General features: G+C 41.1%; 1 protein-coding gene across 1 annotated transcript; it reads right to left on the bottom strand.

Annotated features, from left to right (window-relative positions):
* Window positions 1-4331: 4331 nt before the first annotated feature.
* LOC143607124 (uncharacterized) lies at window positions 4332-5087 on the bottom strand. Its single transcript, XM_077082679.1, has one exon. It carries the CDS (start codon window positions 5085-5087, stop codon window positions 4332-4334), a length of 756 nt encoding a protein of 251 aa, XP_076938794.1.
* Between the last annotated feature and the right edge of the window lie 13998 nt (window positions 5088-19085).

Here is a 19085-nt window from a genome sequence, read left to right as displayed (position 1 = left end):
GATTTGTGGGGTTACAATTACGGTTTTATTATATTTGGCGATGTCTTGGTTATAAAGTCATGTTGGTCCATATAACCCGAGTTATGGTTTATAGAGGGTGAACATGATTTAACCGAGTTATGGTTCATCAAGAGTTAAACCGAGTTAAGGTTTGAGATACTGTGATAAGTTTTTTAAGTGAGATTTTTTATTCATATAAATTAGAGTTATTCGTTTTCTTTGTGTTTGATTATTAATTCGGGATTTGAAGTTAAGATAATATATAATAGGTTTTATCATGAAGGTCTCGTCAATAAGTTTGAAATTGAATGACACAAATATTGACTATCAAAATATTTATTTGCTAAAATCTGCCGGAAGACCACAGGATACATAAACCCTTTACTTTAACACCTGAGGAGCAATAAAAATATTGTCTTATTCACTATTTTGATACATATGAAGAGGTATATATTATATACTTTTTTTTTATCTTGTAAAATATGTATTTTATAAACAATTTTAATTTAGCAACTATAGAAATAAAATAAATATGTTAAAAACTAATGAGATTCATTAACACAATCAAGAGCTAACCAAAAACTAGAAATATTTCCAAAGAATTTTAAGTATCTATAAACGAAACATCTATAAATTATCTCAAGCCATCAAACTGTTTTATTTGTAAATGAAGGTTCTCATGCATTTGACACAAATTCACGGTTATTGGTCTCACCAAACCCAGATAGCACTTAAACGGGTTATAACATCTTATTATATTAAAAATTAATTTAATCACATATTTGATATTAAAATCCTATAAAAGATTAATATACTAAAAATTAATATCCGATTTATAAAAAAAAAATATTATTTATAATTAAGATAAAATTTTATAATAAAAAAATGGGTCATGGGTCTCCCCAAACCCATATGGCTTTTAAATCGAGTTATAACATCTCATTTATTTGTGAAACTATTTCATCATCAAATCTTATGTATATTATTAACTTTAATACAATAAATAAAATTAAAATCCTAAAAAAATATATAAAGATTAGAAACGAATAATGTAATACAACCCTGTAACACGGGGAGATTAAAACTAGTATGATATAAAGCTATACATTCCTTTTAGGGGGGGGGGGGTGTTTGGGTTGTTTATTTTCACCAACTTAAATACTTTTTAAGAAGTAATATGGTGTTTGGGATTTGCTTATATTGTGAGATGAAAAGTTCCATAAGTTACACTATTATCTTATTAACTTAGTAAAAAATTATAAGAAAGTAAAATAAAAAATCCCAAACACCCCCTTAGTGTCTCGTCACCGTCCTCTATATGTGCACAATCTTTCAAATAGTTTCAATCAAGAAAATACCCATCATTTATCACCATTCTACCTTTTATAATTCTTCTTTTTAAACAAATAATGTTTAATAATACTACCATATAGTTATCTTATACATATTAAAAAAATGCATATAAGAAAATACATAATAAAAACTAAAAATAACACCACTAAAATTAATACCCATATTTTTTTGGCAATTTTTGTCTTCAAGGCTTTGATCGCTTCACATTGAGTTCCAATTAGTTTTTTAAATCAGTGTTACTCATCAAGATTTCAAAATTGACCATTTCATTTTAAATCTAAATCCCTTCACTTTGAATTGGTAGGATTTAGTGATATTGATTCGTAACCCGGTGTGTGTTACCATTTATCCGATCATATGAGACATCGACCAAAGCATGTGCCAACGCCTCTAACTTCGTTGAACTCCAAGGCTGATATCAGGTACGAAGCATTTAAATAGTATGTTTTTGTATACCTTTTTTTTCAAATCGACTTAACAAAACGTAATTATTAAATGTACGTAAACTTAAATACGAGTTGCATAATTACGAACACATGTTACGTCATTATTATATTGTGTTATCACTTGTATAAGTTGCGCAATTATGTATATATGTTTCATAACTTGTGTCTAACTATTTAAGTTTGTGCGTAATTATGTCGCAGATGAAAATACCCTTTTGACCAAATGTGTCTTACGCTTTGCAGATTATGGTCCATGTATGTGTGTGTTCAAAATTTGTAAAACTCACTCCTTTTGTTTTCTTTGCCAAAGTACATAAACCTTATTATATATACTCTTTTAACTATAACGTACCAATTTTAAATATTTAATAGAAGTAAGTTGTCATTTGAGGAAAATGAAAGTAATGCTCCAAAATAAAGAGTCGTTTCCCACATATAATAGCACATCATTATTCTATATACAATTTTCTTTTGCCACACTAGATTAGATTTGTGGATGCATTCGTTTCCATTAATTATTTAACGTACAATTATTGTATCTACTCCCAACTATAAATAGACATTTGGGGTGGAGGAAAGGCTAAATGCCTAAATATATAAAATCATTGTTTGTTTTATAACAAGCCTACTAGCAAGAAGATGAAAGAGAATTAAGGAGAGAATAAGTTTATATTATTAATCGGTGTCTATTACAATGAGATACAATAGAGTATATATAGGAGTATGAAAATTTGTAGAAGAATCTAATCTATTTTAGGTGTTGATAATCATAATAATAAACATAATAATATCTATATTCATAACACTCCCCCTTGATTATCAACTTCATACGATTTATGCTGCCTCATTAAAAACCTTGCCAGGAAAACCCAATGGGACAAAACCTTAGCTAAGGGAAAAAGAGTGCAGCGCGTATTTCTCCCCCTGATGAGAATCTAGTTAAGCTCCTTGAGTCGACGCATCCCGATCCCATGAACTAGTTTCTTAAATGTTGATGTCGGGAGTGATTTGGTAAACAAATCTGCTAAATTGTCACTGGAACAAACTTGTTGGACGATAACATCTCCACTCTTTTGCAAATCATGTGTGAAAAAGAACTTTGGCGAAATATGCTTGGTTTTGTCACCTTTGATATAGCCCTCCTTAAGTTGAGAAATGCATGTTGCGTTATCTTCGTGTAAAACGGTTGGCCCCTCGTCTTCGGAAGAAATACCACAAGATCCACGAATATATTGTATTACCTTCCTTAACCAAAAACCTTCACGACTAGCTTCGTAGATTGCTATTATTTCCGCGTGATTAGATGAAGTAGCGGTGATTGTTTGCTTTACTGAACGCCATGAAATTGCAGTACCTCCATATGTGAACAAATATCTAGTTTGAGATCGACCTGTATGAGGATCGGAAAAATAACCTGCATCTGCAAAACCAACCAAACTTGTTTTCGATTGGTTAGTGAAATACAAACCCATATCTTTAGTACCTTGGAGATATCGAAATATTTGTTTGACCCCATTCCAATGTCTTATTGTCGGGCATGAACTATATCTTGCCAATAAGTTTAAAGAAAACGATATATCCGGTCTTGTATGGCTAGGAAGAAACATTAGTGCACCAATTTCACTTAGATATGGTACTCTGGACCAAGAATTTCTTCTCCACCTCCCGGAGGTCGGAATGGGTCTTTCTCAACATCCAGTGCCCTTACAACCATCGGAGTACTTAATGGATGCGATTTCTCCATATAAAATCTTTTGACTAATTTTTCTGTGTAATTTTCTTGGTGCACAAGAATTCCATCTTTAAGATGTTCAATTTGTAACCCGAGACAAAACTTTGTCTTTCCAAGATCTTTTATTTAAAATTCTTGTTTCAAGTACTCAATCGCCTTTTGGAGCTCCCCCGGAGTTCCAATTATATTCAAGTCATCAACATATACAGCAATTTTTATACAGCCGGAGAACGAAAGGAGGGAAGGAGGGGGTGTTGCGGGGCTTCCGGAAAGCCGAGAAGGGGAAAAGGGAAGTGGTGGTGGTGCGGCTGGAGTGATGGCAGTGGTGGAGATGATGGGTGGTGTTCGGATGTGAGGAAGGAGATGATGGTGGCCAGCGAAGGTGGCTGCGGCGGCGGCCGGAATTCCTCACCAGTCGCCAGAAATCGGCAAGAGGGAGGGGGTGGCGGCTTGATGTTTATGAAATAGGGTTAGGGTTTGTTTTTTTTATAGGTGGGTATAAATGTTACGTTTTTGGCCCCTCAAGTTTGGTATTTAGTTATAAATGGTTTAAATCTTGAATAGGTTTAAGGAAATCCACTTTAGCCCCTAGAGTTTATTTAACCGAGCTTATAAACTATAAATAACTTTATTTTGACAAACCTCGCACAAGCTAGAGTTATATTATCAATGAGTTGATGAATTCCTATTCGAATTTACAAGTTTAACCACAATTACGAAGTATAACTTATTTAAAATAAACGCGAAAGAAATCAGCATGTTACAAAATGATTACAAAAAAAATGAATATAGAACGAGACTCAAATTTGACGAATATCACATTTTGGGTTTCTAAACTGAACACCATGATGATTCCCCCGGTTATATCCACGTCCACGACCATGACCACGACCTCGTTGGTAATCACGACCACGACCACGTCCACGATTTCCACTTTGGCCATTATATGTTGCCACATTCGCTTCTGGGAATGGGGCTATACCAACTGGACGGGTCTCATGATTTTTCATGAGAAGCTCATTGTTTTGCTCGGCCACAAGCAAACAAGATATAAGCTCAGAATACTTGGTGAAACCCCTTTCACGATATTGTTGCTGCAGCAACATATTTGAAGCATGAAAGGTGGAGAATGTCTTTTCCAACATCTCCTTATCAGTAATGTTTTCACCACACAGAATCAGTTGTGACGTGATTCTAAACATTGCCGAGTTATACTCGGTTATAGATTTAAAGTCTTGCAATCTTAAGTGAATCCACTCGTAACGAGCTCTCGGTAATATTACCGTTTTCTGGTGGTCATACCTTTCTTTCAAATTTGTCCAAAGGACTAGTGGATCCTTAATAGTTAGATATTCAATTTTCAAAGCCTCATGGATATGATGGCGTAAGAAAATCATGGCTTTTGCCTTATCTTGGATAGTTGATTTATTTCCTTGTTTAGTTGTATCACCAAGATTATTAGCATCCAAGTGGATTTCAGCATCCAATACCCATGACAAATAATTTTTTCCGGTAATTTCAAGAGCTAAAAACTCAAGCTTTGCAAGATTTGTCATAGCGAACTATATTATAGCAATACAATTGAGTTAAATATTATGAAAATAAGACGACAACAAAAATACTTGTATAATAGATACTATTATTAGGTGATGCATATTAATAAATTCAAGCTTATCGTAAATTAAATTTCATAAATTGTGAATATATATTTGATGCAAATTCAAGCTTATCGTGTAACAATAACAAGATATGAGGAAAAATATTTGATGCAAATTCAATGGCTTGATTTTCTTAAAGGAACGTTTATATATATCTTTTTTAATATTATAAAATTTACATGTATTCATAATTTGATGATATAGAAAGTATATTCTATTTCTATAAGAATAACTTTCAGACTTCGTATTAATAAATTCCATATTAATTTTAATAACTGAACAATAATTTTTCATAAACAAACAACATGAACTTATGAATTATTTTGTGATGTATAAAAGAAGAATTAAACCAATCTCTAACACACCCAATATTATATGAATTATAATATGGATCAAGTTGGGAGATAGATATAAAAAACAAATATTAATTTATGTAACGTACCTTACGATGATTCAACTCCAAAAGCAATTCATGCTGATAACGTGTTTTATAACAAGCCTACTAGCAAGAAGATGAAAGAGAATTAGGGAGAGAATAAGTTTATATTATTAATTGGTGTCTATTACAATGAGATACAATAGAGTATATATAGGAGAGGAAAACTTGTAGAAAAAGCTAATCTATTTTAGGTGTTGATAATCATAATAATAAACATAATAATATCTATATTCATAACACTCCCCCTTGATTATCAACTTCATACGCTTTATGCTGCCTCATTAAAAACCTTGCCAGGAAAACCCAGTGGGACAAAACCTTAGCTAAGGGAAAAAGAGTGCAGCGCGTATTTCTCCCCCTGATGAGAATCTAGTTAAGCTCCTTGAGTCGACGCATCCCGATCCCATGAACTAGTTTCTTAAATGTTGATGTCGAGAGTGATTTGGTAAACAAATCTGCTAAATTGTCACTGGAATGAACTTGTTGGACGATAATTCTATATGAAAATAAAAATTTATCTTAAAACTATTGAATGATAGTTAACAAGACAAAATAACAAGATTGTCCTTGTTAGAAATTGAGTCTTTTTGATGTCATCATCTTCTCTCTTTTTTTACTCAATAAAATGTTTTTTTAATCAATTTACTATCATGTAGAGATTATAAGCATCAAGTAATAACAGAGATACAGAGACACAAAAATGAAGATAAATTCATATAGCTAGGTTTTCTTATAACTTAATGACGAAGGCACAAGATCTTCATACATCATCATTGATTTTCATACATCACTTTTTGTCCATATGGCCGTACAAGACCTAAGTTGTGTCAGTTTGTATCAGGCTCTATGTGAGTAGTTGAAGATCTATACGGCTCGTATAGCCTATACATGCCATATAGGCTGAAAAACTTGTTTTTCCTCCGTACACTTGTCAATCATGCGTGACATATACGACCCATATAGTCCTATACGAGTCATATATACCTATATAATATACAGTCAGCATGTAATGGTGTATGAGATTACATCTCATAAAGAAAAAGTCATATGCTAACGTCTTAATTTATTGTTGATATCCTTTATCTTTGGTTAATTAGTTAACGTAATTAAAAAATGATTTATGTGAATGATATCATCATTTTAATTATATTAATATAAGAAATGATCAATTATCAAACACAAGTGACATGAGACGATAAAGGGAGAAAAAAGGAACTTAATAAAAATTGGCCCACTTCGTTGATGTAGTAGGAGTTTGTAACCAAAAGCTTAGTTGGCAAAACTAGCAATATATACCCCTTTGTCACAAAATGTAAGTTTAACAAGTTACATCATTTTAAAACTTTATTTACTCTTTCGTCTTAGTAGTCATTAAAAGTATGTCTTTTGTGCATATAATTTGGATGTCTATGGTATTTGTCAATCTATTTACACTATAAATGAGAAGCTTAATGTGGTCCAAAAAAACAAAAAACAAAATATAGTAGCAAATTTGTTTGTTGTGATCAAATCGGAATAACAAAAAATAAAGCGTTTTTTTAACTGAAGCTGGATAGGGTTTCAGACAAAATTTGGTAATGCATCTCGGTTCTCTAGCTGATATTTTTATAGTCTAAACAAATAGAACATTGTATAAGGAAGTTAACGTGATAATCACTCAACTATTAATACGCATATAGTTGAATCCAATGTATACGTGTTACAAATAAGATGTTGTGCTCGTGCTAGTAAGGAACCTAGTGGTAGGCCTACTTATATAAGATCTATAGGTGGGCTAGGATGACCTATCGTGTACAAGCGGTTGTACTTTTAGGGTGTTGTAGTCGTACTGAGTGTATAGACCACCACTCAAATATGGTCAGTGTTTCATGTTTTATTGTTCACTCATACCATAAAATTATTTCGTGTGTGTTGTTTATTCATAAGCATTCGTTGACGTATTATTGTAAAAGCATTTTCAGATAATCGCATAGAAGGATAATGGTTTTAGCAAGGGTATTATGGAAGGATGAAGACTCCTTAGGCGATTATAAAACCTTGTGGCTTATATTTGTGTACGACTTTTTTTAAAAAAAAAATTGAATAAAGAGATGCATATATTAAAAAAATGTTTTGTAATCATGAAAGGGTGTTTTAAGTTCATGTTAGTGAAAGCTATCAAGTTGATTTTATCAAAAGAAAATATCCCAAATGTGCAATAATCTGACATGGTACCAATGACCCAAGGCCAAGCTACATCATATGTAGCCAACGATGGTGTCCAATGACAGTTAAATATGTCAGCTCAAATATCAAAAACATTAATTTCTAAAAAAACTCTCATCACATGGTCAGGCCACATACATGACACGCTCACTTCAATCGTTGGCCAAGACACAAGCACGTTGTGTCTTGTGTCATTGCTTGAGTGCTTAACTTCTTTGGTCGACGTCGTCATATCATTATCGACATGATTGAGTCGGACAGAACTTCTCAAGAAATTCATTATCGTAGCTTTTGTCCACCATGGACACTCTTGGTTTGTCACGTCTATGATCGAACATGGTCGACATGGTCATGTCTAAGATTGACATGATGAATATCATCTCTACTTTATCTTTATCACATTTTTATACTGCATACTATGTACCACTATGTCATATAGTAAAATCTTATATTAAAAAAAAACACTCCTTTTTATCTTATTTTATTATTTATAAGTTACAAAATATAAATGATTTTATATTCTCTCTCCTCGTTTGCAAATTCTTGTTTGATTCCAACTTCTCATTCTTGTGTCCATAAATCTTCTACCCTTTTCAACAAATTATTATTCATTTCCACTTCCTCTCTCTCAACTTGTTTTCTGGGCTTTGATCCCAAATTCTCTCAACCACATGAAGGTACCATTCCATTGATTCTTTTTATTTTTTTTTCCTAGTTACAATTTCATTTTACTTTCCCATGAATCTTTAGATTGCCAACACATGTTTATGTCTTCTGGTTCCAAAGTGGATTCCAGAATCTCCTTTCAACTCACTGTCTGTTTAAGGTTATTATGAATTAATACTTTTTACTTATTTTTGTATACTTATTATTTCAGAAGTTCATAATTAAATTGGATTTGCATGATGATAAAGAAAAAAGAAAAGCAATGAAGATTGTATCTGCTCTCTCAGGTAAACCAACTAACCATTTAATTAATAGTTTAATATTATATTATTATAGTTCAAACTTAGCTTGTTCGACTGGTAAAATGGTTGTGGGTTCTAGTCTCTGGTCTCGATTGAGAAGGTAAAATTGATGGATAAAAAGTTTGGTTTTTTAAAAAATATATAGAATTTCAAAATTTGTGTTGAATTTATTAGTTTTTAAATTTTTTTTTTGTGTGAGAGAGTATTAATTGTTTAAAATTGAAGGAGGGTGTTAATTACTTAATTATTAGCTCTATGCAACATGAAATTATATGTTAAATTTTCTGGACTAAAAGTTTATTGATTTGACTATTGAAAGTCAAAATTCAATATGTTCTACAAGACAAGTTGATTTGATCTTTGCTAAATTCATAGAAAAGTTAGATTTTTGAGGATTTAGTTGAATTGCTTTTTCTCTACTCCACATGGACTTGTCATATCTTGATCTTATGTCGCATTCCCAACAACAATTATACATTATGCAATACCAATGTGAAGAGGTAGGTCCCAGCAGAGCCCAGTTGGACCCGCAAGACTCACCTTGAACAGGGACGTCTGCGCAACGACCAACTGCTTCCGCAGGACCCACCAGGCTCAGAGAAGACCTTACGCGCAGTACGCCAGTTATACCCGCAGGGAAAGCCTCCCAATGGTGAAGTACCCCGCTTGTTCCCGCAGTTGCGGATACAGGCCATCAGGGAAGGCTACCCTCACTGATAGTAAGGCTACACGCACAAGGCACTAACTCTTGCTACTTCAGTAGTCACCTGAAGGAATGAGCAAGGCGGGAATACTCCCGCCCAAATGAGCCAGTCCGTATGCTTCTGGAAGATCTTTTGTACTATACCTACCAAGGTATGGGCAAAACAGACGATCTGACCAGAACAGCCCATGAACCAATCACAGGGTGACAGCTCACCGACAACAGTACGAGGAGGAGCACCCTCTAGTACTGTTTGTCACTATTAGCCGTTGCCTACTCACCAACCCTTACTATGGGACGTGCGCAGCCTACAGTTGGTAGAACAGTGCATAGCCGGCAGTAAAGGAACAATATACAGCCGACCTTGTCACTGTCGGCCGCAGCCTATCCACCAACCAGCATGGCTTGTGCGTAGCCCACTGTTGGTAGAACAGGAATACTATTCAGCCGGCTGTACCTTCTAGGAAACCTACCTTCGGCTATAAATACTCCAACACCTTGGAATGGTAAGGACATCATCTGATATCATTATCTTATCTTCTCTAGCAATCTCTTAATATACACTTATATTCAGAGCAATCTAGTCTGATTCTCACGCCGGAGGGTGGTCACAAGGAGGAACCCCCCCTTCTCAGTGACGAGCTTACGGTGTCTGTTTTGCAGGTCACCTAAAGAACAACCTTCTTTGCTGGACCTCATCCTCGTGGGAAACATTACTTAACCCCCAGATTATCTGTAATCTGCTCAGGGTCACTTAGTGTTTCTTCATTGGCGCCATCCGTGCATAAAAGCTAGAACTAATTCTTAGTTTTTTCAAAATTTCTGAAGAAATGGTTAACGTTACTCCGGTCCCAAAGCCAGTAAGTGACCAAGAAACCCCGGTAACCACAACCCCAGCAACTGGGGGGAACACTGGCGGTTACACAAATTTTACGAACACTACCCCGGTTACCCAAGCCGGGACAAGTGCAGTAAACAATATTTCACTGGGGTTCACCGATGCCCAGTTGGAGAAACGGACGAGGATCCCTCGCCAAACACTCGATCAAGTTAAGGCGTGGGCCGAAGCACGTCAGAAAGAGTTCCAAGCTGAGTTGGATGAACGCTTGCGTTCACTTCAACAGGCTGACGAATTCGGCAGTACTCGCCAACATCTCAACATGAACAGTGAGTGCGAGTACTCAGACGATGAGCGGGAAGAATCCGATACCGACGCAAACCCTCGCCACAAGGCAAAAGGGAAGCGTAAGGAAACGGACTTCCAACCGACAAGGAATTTTGGAGAAACCTTTAAACCAACGAACGCGGGGAGAAACCCGCTTGACTTCTCCAAAACCTTTAGACCAACTGCTGCAAATGCAGGAAAGTCTAAGTTTGCAAGGGACATTGCGGAAGCAATCGCCCCGAGAAGTGCCAAACAAATGTCCAACATCGGCACTTATGATGGTCTATCCGACCCATACGACCACTTGAACAGATTCATTGCGGGGGCAACCGTCAGTAACTGGACGGAATCCACGTGGTGTTATATGTTCCAGATGACTCTGGTTGGAGCGGCCAGGGCATGGTTCGATCGTTTACCGGTCCACCACATCTATGATTGGGCGGACTTTCAGAACAAGTTCAGCCAACACTTCAGCCAACAGAGGAAATATACTGAAGAACAGTGGACGATCCTCAACTGCGTTAGAGAGGAGGATGAATCTTTACTAGACTTCATCACTCGCTTCAACTCCAAAACGCTAAGTCTGGGCAACATAAGTGAAGATCTTGTTCGCGCCGCTTTCATCCAGGGCGCCGAATACCCAGAGCTTATCCGCACATTGACGGGTAAGGACGGCATGCCATCATTACGGCGGCCAAGCGCTTTGCCGAGACGGAGAAGCAACTGGGAAGGGATCTTCCCCAGAGTACACACCTCTACACGCAAAGGACTAGAGAAAACAATGTTCGGATCGCCCGGCAGAACAAAAAGAGGAAGCTAGGTATTTGGCAGTCAAGGGTAAACTTTGACACCTCATCCGGCTCTCACCCTCTTGTTGGCGGAAGAGATAACACACACCCTTCAAGCCGACAACACCGGTGGACGCCACTCACCAAAAGCGTCACGGAGATATTTGCCACCGAAAAACTACCATGGCCAAAAGCTCCAATGATCCAGCAGCGACCTAATGCGGATCAAAGCAAATCCTGTGACTTCCACGGGACGAAAGGTCATAGTACGGAGGAGTGTACATCCTTGAAGGATATTGTTGAAACATTCGTCAAGGATGGAAGATTTGCACACCTTGTGGCATCAATCAAGAAGGGAGGAAGGAATGATAACCGGTACAGAGGCAACGGACGAAAGCCCGTTGACATCAGCATCAACATGGTTCATGGCAACATCAGAGGAAGAAAAAGGCGAGCGACAGAACCATGCGCGTGGAAGGAAGCTGAGGTGCGCTTCCCGCGAGTGCCAGGAGGACCCAGCAAAGAAGGCCCTATCGTCATCAAAAGCCAGCTGGGGCACTACATCACTTCTCGCACTCTTGCTAACAACGGCGCCTCGTCAACAGTGATACAGGCAGTTCTTCGACAAGCTAGATGACAAAGACAAGGAACGCCTGGAAACGATCTACGCCTCAATGGAAGGGTTCGACGGCAGCACAAACACCCCCTGGGTATCCTATCTTTCCCCGTCACTCTTACGGACGGGAATCACTCACGCACAGAAGACGTGGATTTTGTCGTGATGAGGAAGCCACACCACACATACGACATTCTCTTCGGAAGAGACGGGATGGCAAGATTCAACGCCGTGGTATCCTCAGTCCACGGCATGATGGGATGGCCAACAGCTGAGGGTGTAGCGATGATCACCGGCATTCCCCAGGTATGCATCGCATTTGTCTCATCTAAACCCAAACCAAAGATGGCTAAACCAACCATCACCGAACCGGAAAGATGGGCCTTCAACGGCAAATACCCTGACCAGGCCGTTACCATTGGCCCAACAGTTGTTGATCCCACACGCACCTTACTCAAACGCTTACTACAGAAAAACGCTGACATCTTCGCGTGGACACCAGCTGACATGACTGGTGTACCCCGAAGTAAGGCAGAGCATAAGCTCAAGTGCGATCCGGCTGTTACGCCAGTCGTACATAAGCGCAGAGTAATGGGGCCAGAACAAACTAACGCGTGTAGAACGCAAGTCAAGGAACTCCTTGACGCAGGCATCGTACGCGTTAGTAGATATCAAACATGGGTTGCAAATCTCGTTATGGTACCGAAGAATAACAAACAATGGCGCATGTGCATAGATTTCAAGGACTTAAACAAAGCATGCCCCAAAGATTGTTATCCGTTACCCGAAATTGATCTTAAGGTGGATTCGTTAGCACCGTTTCGCCATAAATGCTTCCTGGATGCGTATAAGGGGTACCATCAAATCCACATGGCCGTTGATGATCAGGACAAAACCGCCTTTCGGACGCCCGATGGCATATTTTGTTACCAAATGATGCCATTTGGACTTAAGAATGCCGGGTCCACATACCAACGCCTGATGGACAACCAGTTTCGTGCCCAAATTGGGAGGAACTTGGAAGTCTACATGGAAGACTTGGTCATCAAAAGCCCTGACGCAGAAGCGATGTTGAAAGACATCGAAGAAACTTTCAACACGCTCAGGAAGATAAACATGAAGCTCAACCCGAGCAAGTGTGCCTTTGGAATGGAAGAAGGGAAGTTCTTGGGGGTCATCGTCACTAAAGATGGCTTCAGAGCGAACCCTGAAAAGGTCGAAGCCATTATCAAAATGGAATCACCTACTACCATCAAACAGGCTCAGACACTGAATGGACGACTAGTCGCACTTAATCGCTTTTTGGCAAACCACGCGGATAAGTCGTTTCCTTTCGTGTCAACGTTGAGAAACTGTTTAAAGAAAACGCACTTCCGCTGGACACCAGAAGCGGAAACAGCTTTTCAGGAGATTCGATCACGCTTGATCGAACTCCCAACGCTCACAGCACCAAAAGCGAGGGAGGAGTTAATCCTATACCTTTCCGCAACAGATAGAGCAACCGGGGCGGTCCTGCTGGTTGAACGGAAAAGCATCCAGATGCCAATCTATTATGTCAGCCGTATCCTAACAGACGTAGAAACCCGGTACTCTATCCTCGAAAAATTAGTCTTAGCACTTATACACGCTTCACGCAGGTTAAGACGATATTTCCAGGGTCACCCAATCACCATTCTCTCCAACTTCAAACTTGCAAACGTTCTACGCAAACCCGAGTTATCGGGACGCCTAGCCAAATGGGCAATTGAGTTGGGGGAATACGCGATAAAGTATAAGCCAAGACCAGCCATAAAAGGTCAGGTTTTGGCCGACTTTATTGCGGAAGTGCCTGCATCGCGGGAAAAAGAGTGCCAGGAAGAGGCTCAACCTTCTCCAGCACAGGACATCAATGATGTCTGGCGACTCTACACTGATGGAGCAGCCAGTAACGAGGGTTCAGGCGCAGGGCTGAAACTAACCAACCCCCGGCAGGCCAAGAATACACTTACGCTATTCGACTGGATTTTCCAAGTACGAATAACGAAGCCGAGTATGAAGCATTCTTGGCCGGGCTGAGAAATTGCGCGTAAGATGGGGAGTGAAACACTTGGAAGCCCACGTGGATTCCATGTAGTAGCCAATCAAATCAACGGAACGTACACAGGCCGTGAACGACACATGGCCCTGTACCTCGCACAAGCAAAAAACCCTTATGCGCGATTTTAACGATTACAAAGTCATACACGTCAAGCGTAGTGAAAACAAATCTGCGGATGCGTTAAGCAAACTTGCATCATTAGCCTTCACCCACTTGGGAAAGGACATCCGCATTGAACTCCTCGAGGCACCTTCGATCCCGCACAAGGAAATTTGTGTCATCCAAACCGGCACAGAAACGTGGATGACACCAATAATAAAAATACCTTGCGGCAGGTACACTACCCCGAATAAAAAACACAGGCAAGAAAACTACGCTGTAAGGCACTGAATTATCAACTCATCGATGACATCCTTTACAGACGTAACTTTCTCTTGGCCCACTCTTAAGATGCGTGGACAACCAAGATGCTGACTACCTCCTAAGGGAAGTACACGAAGGCATCTGTGGAGTACACGCAGGTCCACCGCGCTGTTGTAGCTAAGCTAAACAACGCGGGATACTTTTGACCAGGGATGCATACGGATGCGCTGGCATACTCAGAAAATGCAGGTCTTGTCAGCTCTACGCACCCAACACGCACCGCCCGAAGAATGAACTTGTTCCAGTCAACCTCTTCATGGCCATTTCAGAAGTGGGCCATCGATGTGACAGGGCCATTTCCTACAGCAGCAGGAAACGTTCAGTTCCTAGTGGTAGCCATCGACTACTTCACCAAGTGGATAGAAGCAAAACCCTTAGCCCAAACAACCGCGAAACATATCAAAAAATTTATTTGGGAATTTATTATTTGTCGTTTTGGACTTCCACAGAATTTGGTGAGCGATAACGGCACCAACTTTTCTGACAAGAAGCTACAAAAGTGGCTGGAAGACTTCAAATCACCCACACTTTTACCTCAGTGGCGCACCCGCCAGGTAATGGTGAGGTAGAAAGGAGCAAATAAGAGCATCGTTGAAGGCATAAAGAAAAGACTCTTGGAACACAGATCCGGCTGGGTGGACGAGCTTCCGCACGTCCTTTGGGCAAACAGAACACTGAAAAAGGCCAGTACGGGAGAAACCCCGTTCAGCCTCACTTATGGCACTGAAGCCATGGTCCCGGTCGAAATTGGTTTACCCTCCGCCAAGGGTCTTGATTCAGCCAGAAGACAATGATGCGGAAAGACGGTTAGACCTTATGCTAACCGAGGAACGCAGAGACTTAGCCGCAGTGCGTGAAGAGAACTACAAGCGAACAAATAGCAAAAGTACTACAACACGCGGGTAAAACTCTGCAACTTCAATGTAGGAGACTACATACTGCGTACAACGAGGCTTCGAACCAACAACGCCCAGGAAAACTGGCCCGGGTCTGGGAATGGCCATACATTATCAAAGAAGTTCTGGGAAAGGGCGCAATACCGGCTCGAAAGGCTCGATGGCACTCCCATCCCAAGAACTGGAATGGAGTTCAATTACGCAAATGTTATATGTAGATCAATTCCAAACTTGTAAAGAAAAGGCCTAGAGCCACTTCTAATGGAAATGATTCTCCTTTCACAATGTGTTGATAGCCTTACCTTTATACTTTATGAACTTCCCACACTGATGTGCCGGTATTCACCGCATTAATATGGGAAGAAGTAAAGTCGTTACGTGTGGAAGGCGGCAAAACCCGCATAAACACAAAAACGGTAAAAATTTCAAAAGTTTATTAAGGGAAACCTCCACGCAGGTCAGATGTAAGTAAAGTTAAGCCATCCTATTAAGTGCAAGTGACGGTCTTACCCGCACAATCACGAACGAGGAGGCAAAACTTCAACCCTATTATCTACCACGTTCAAAGGTTAACTATTCTAAACACTTAGAAAATTTCAAAGGAAAAGATGAGAACTCCACGCAGGTCAGATATAAGTAAAGTTAAGCCATCCTACTAAGTGTAAGTGACGGTCATACCCCGCACAATCATGAAAGAGGAAGCGAAACATAAACTTATAATTTGCCACGTTAAAAAGTTAACTTATCTAAGTACTAAAGAAATTGCTAAGTTAAATCAAAACATGCGTAAAATAAACAAGGCAAGGAATTAACACAATCTTTATTCCATCAAAATTCAAATATTACAAAGATCTGCTGGGTCATACCCGCATACAAAAGAAGCTGTACAAAAATAAAAATCTACTCTAATGGTGGAAAGGGATCTTCAGGATCAAGCTTCAGGACCACTTCCACTTGGACCCGCACCATCAGTAGAACGTGGCGGTTCAAGGAAAGCTTTAAAGGATAGCTAGCCCATCATCAGCCAGCAGCGACTTCGTTCACCTTCACCACCACCGGATGCGGAAAGGCGGCATACTGGTTCACTGCTTGGTCATAAACAGCTTCAGTATCCACATCATACAAAGGGAAGTTGGAAGGCGGGATGCCTTCTCAACAAACCCTAGACCAAGCAGGAAGCCGGCCTTTTCCCCATCCTCATGAGAAGCGTTGAGGGCTGCACTCATAGCATCGTCATAAGACGTTTCCGTGAAGACCCGATGCACAACCTACAAAAAGAAAAAAAATACAAGTATCAAAACCTTTTCTATTTACAAAGAAAAGCGTAAAGACATATGAAGTTAAGCTTACCTGAGACAACGCTTCTCGGAGGAAGCCATGCCTTGGTAACCAGAGCTTCCTGGAGGGCAGCTTGAGCTTGGGTATGGGCGCGTTCGGCTTCACTTTTGTTGAGGTTGGCAAGCAACCACTTCTTTAGCTTCCGCTCAGTCTGGTCAAGCACCCCCCCTCTGGTCCAGGATCTCTTGGAGCTTCTTCGCGTCTTCCATCGCCAAGGCATCATGAGCCTGTTGGAAGCGCCTCTAGTTTGGCTTTAAGTTCCTCATTCTCGAGGCGTAGAGGCTCAGCAACAGCTTCAGCTTTGGTGGCACTTTCAGTTGCGGTTCCGAACAGTTTCCTTAGCCAGCCGAAGTTGTTCGTTAACAGCTTGGGCAGCCTTGGAACGGGCCTCGAGACGGGCCTGAACTTCAACTTCAAAGGGCCTTGAACGCCTTCTCCTTCTCCGCAGCAGCCGCGGAGAGCCTCCTATTCCTCCTCCCCGGACAGCCCGCGCCTGAGCTACTTCTTGGATACGAGCTGCTTTTAACTTGTCGTTTTCACGACAAAGCAGCTCGACGCGCGGCTGCATCCGGGCCAGGAGAACCCGAAGCTCATTGGTTAGCCTACCCTCCTGGTAGCTAGCCATGGCTTCCCCCAACGCACCACTGGGAGCTGCGTGACGAGCCCACTCCACGCACTCCACAGGTGTGCGAAGGGTTGTTCCTCGGCGGATGTTCCATCGTGGAACATACACTTTATTGGAATCCGACACTGCAAAAAACAAAAAGCAGTTAGGAAAAGATAAAAAAAAAAAAAAAAAAAAAGAGGCCAAAAGAACCCTACGCACCTGTAGGGTCAACAACAGGCCGATAGCCGCCAAACCCATCACCTGAACCCAAGGGAAATCCGTCCAAGAGGTCAGGTAGATGGGAAGGAGGCAGAGGTTGGCGAGAAGCCCCATGCATACCTGAAGGATTGGCCGTCGTTGCGATGACGGAGGAGGCATGGTGAAGGCCGCCGCGGTGGTAGAAACCAACGGAGGTGAACTCACCATAGGTGAACTCACAACCGTGGTCGCCGCTGCGGAGTCCGCAGAAAAAGTAACCGCCGGCTCAGTGAAAGATGCGGTAAATATGGCACTGACAGCCGGCTGGTGATGTCATCACAGTTGGAACAGTTGGCTCAACTGGGTGAGCAACTGAACCAACTGAAACAGGCGCAGCCAGCCTGAGTCGTCGCCTCAGGTAGGCTGACCAAGCCTACCGTCATGGGTCCGGAGGTACTCCTCCCCGCTCCACCCTGGAATGCGGTAGCATCCACGCCTGCACAAGGAGGATAAGTATTAAGGATGGAAAGCTATGAAGTTAAAAATAAAGTTTGTACTTACGGGGTTTTCTTGAGCCTAAAAGTGCGGACAGGCGGGGATGAACCCGATGGAGCCGGCCTCTTCACGCCGCTCACCGTTGTCATCCTGGCTCTCCGGAGGTGACAGTCGTCGCAGCCTCCGGAGCAGTGGTCTTATCACCACCGGGGTTCCCCGCCACCTCCTCGCTCCTCGTCTCTGATCAGACCGAGGGCACCGGATCGGCAGTGGAGGCCACCTTCGCCTTCCCCTTCCCGCCGGCAGCCTTCTTCTTCCGCACCAACGGAGGACCATCTGCGGATTCCTCATCAGAACACAAGATTAGAGGAATTCGAGCAGGAGGTTTCAGCATTGAGGGGTCGAGGGTTGAATAACGCCTTACCTGGCCGCCTGGCGCTCAGGATCTCGTGGCCAGGCGGGTAGACCTCCACGAACCGATCCGCCGTCTGTTCAAGGATGGGCAACTCGTTCTCATCTAGAGCACGAGTACCCATCCGAGCGGGACTATCAGCCTCCCGTGGATACAGGAGCGACTGCAAGTCGTTCCCTTCTGAAATAAAAGAAAAACAGTTAGAAGACAAACCTATATAAACAAAGAAGACAGAGCGTACCGTAAGGGACAGAGTTCAAACCGTATTCAAGGACGATCGGGATCTTTTGCGCCTCCGCACCTTCCACACCCGGCTCATCCCGAGCATCACCATCCCGGACTCCGCAAAGCGGTAAACCGGAGATTGGACTCGGGATATCTTGAGAACCATTCCGCCTCCGGGTAGTTGGAGACGTGAAGGCTGGGGAGTGCTTGCCCATATCTTGAACTTCATGGCAAGGGGGATGGCGCGAGCGGAGATAAAAAAAGAACTCCCGCTTCCATGAACGAAGACTTGCGCTCGGTTGCGGCAAATCTTCAAACCCTTGATCCGGGTTATCAAGAGT

Source organism: Bidens hawaiensis, unplaced genomic scaffold (assembly GCF_021521415.1).
Source record: "Bidens hawaiensis isolate Kalapana, Puna unplaced genomic scaffold, B.hawaiensis_p1.1 tig00079534_1, whole genome shotgun sequence".
In the NCBI taxonomy this organism is placed as follows: Eukaryota; Viridiplantae; Streptophyta; class Magnoliopsida; order Asterales; family Asteraceae; genus Bidens; species Bidens hawaiensis.
Note: the sequence above shows the minus strand (reverse complement) of the source record. Positions and strands in the feature narration are given on the sequence as shown.

What these genes read in the sequence shown, in the direction of transcription:
- LOC143607124 (XM_077082679.1), bottom strand. Translation starts at nt 5,087, where the DNA reads ATGACAAATCTTGCAAAGCTTGAGTTTTTAGCTCTTGAAATTACCGGA.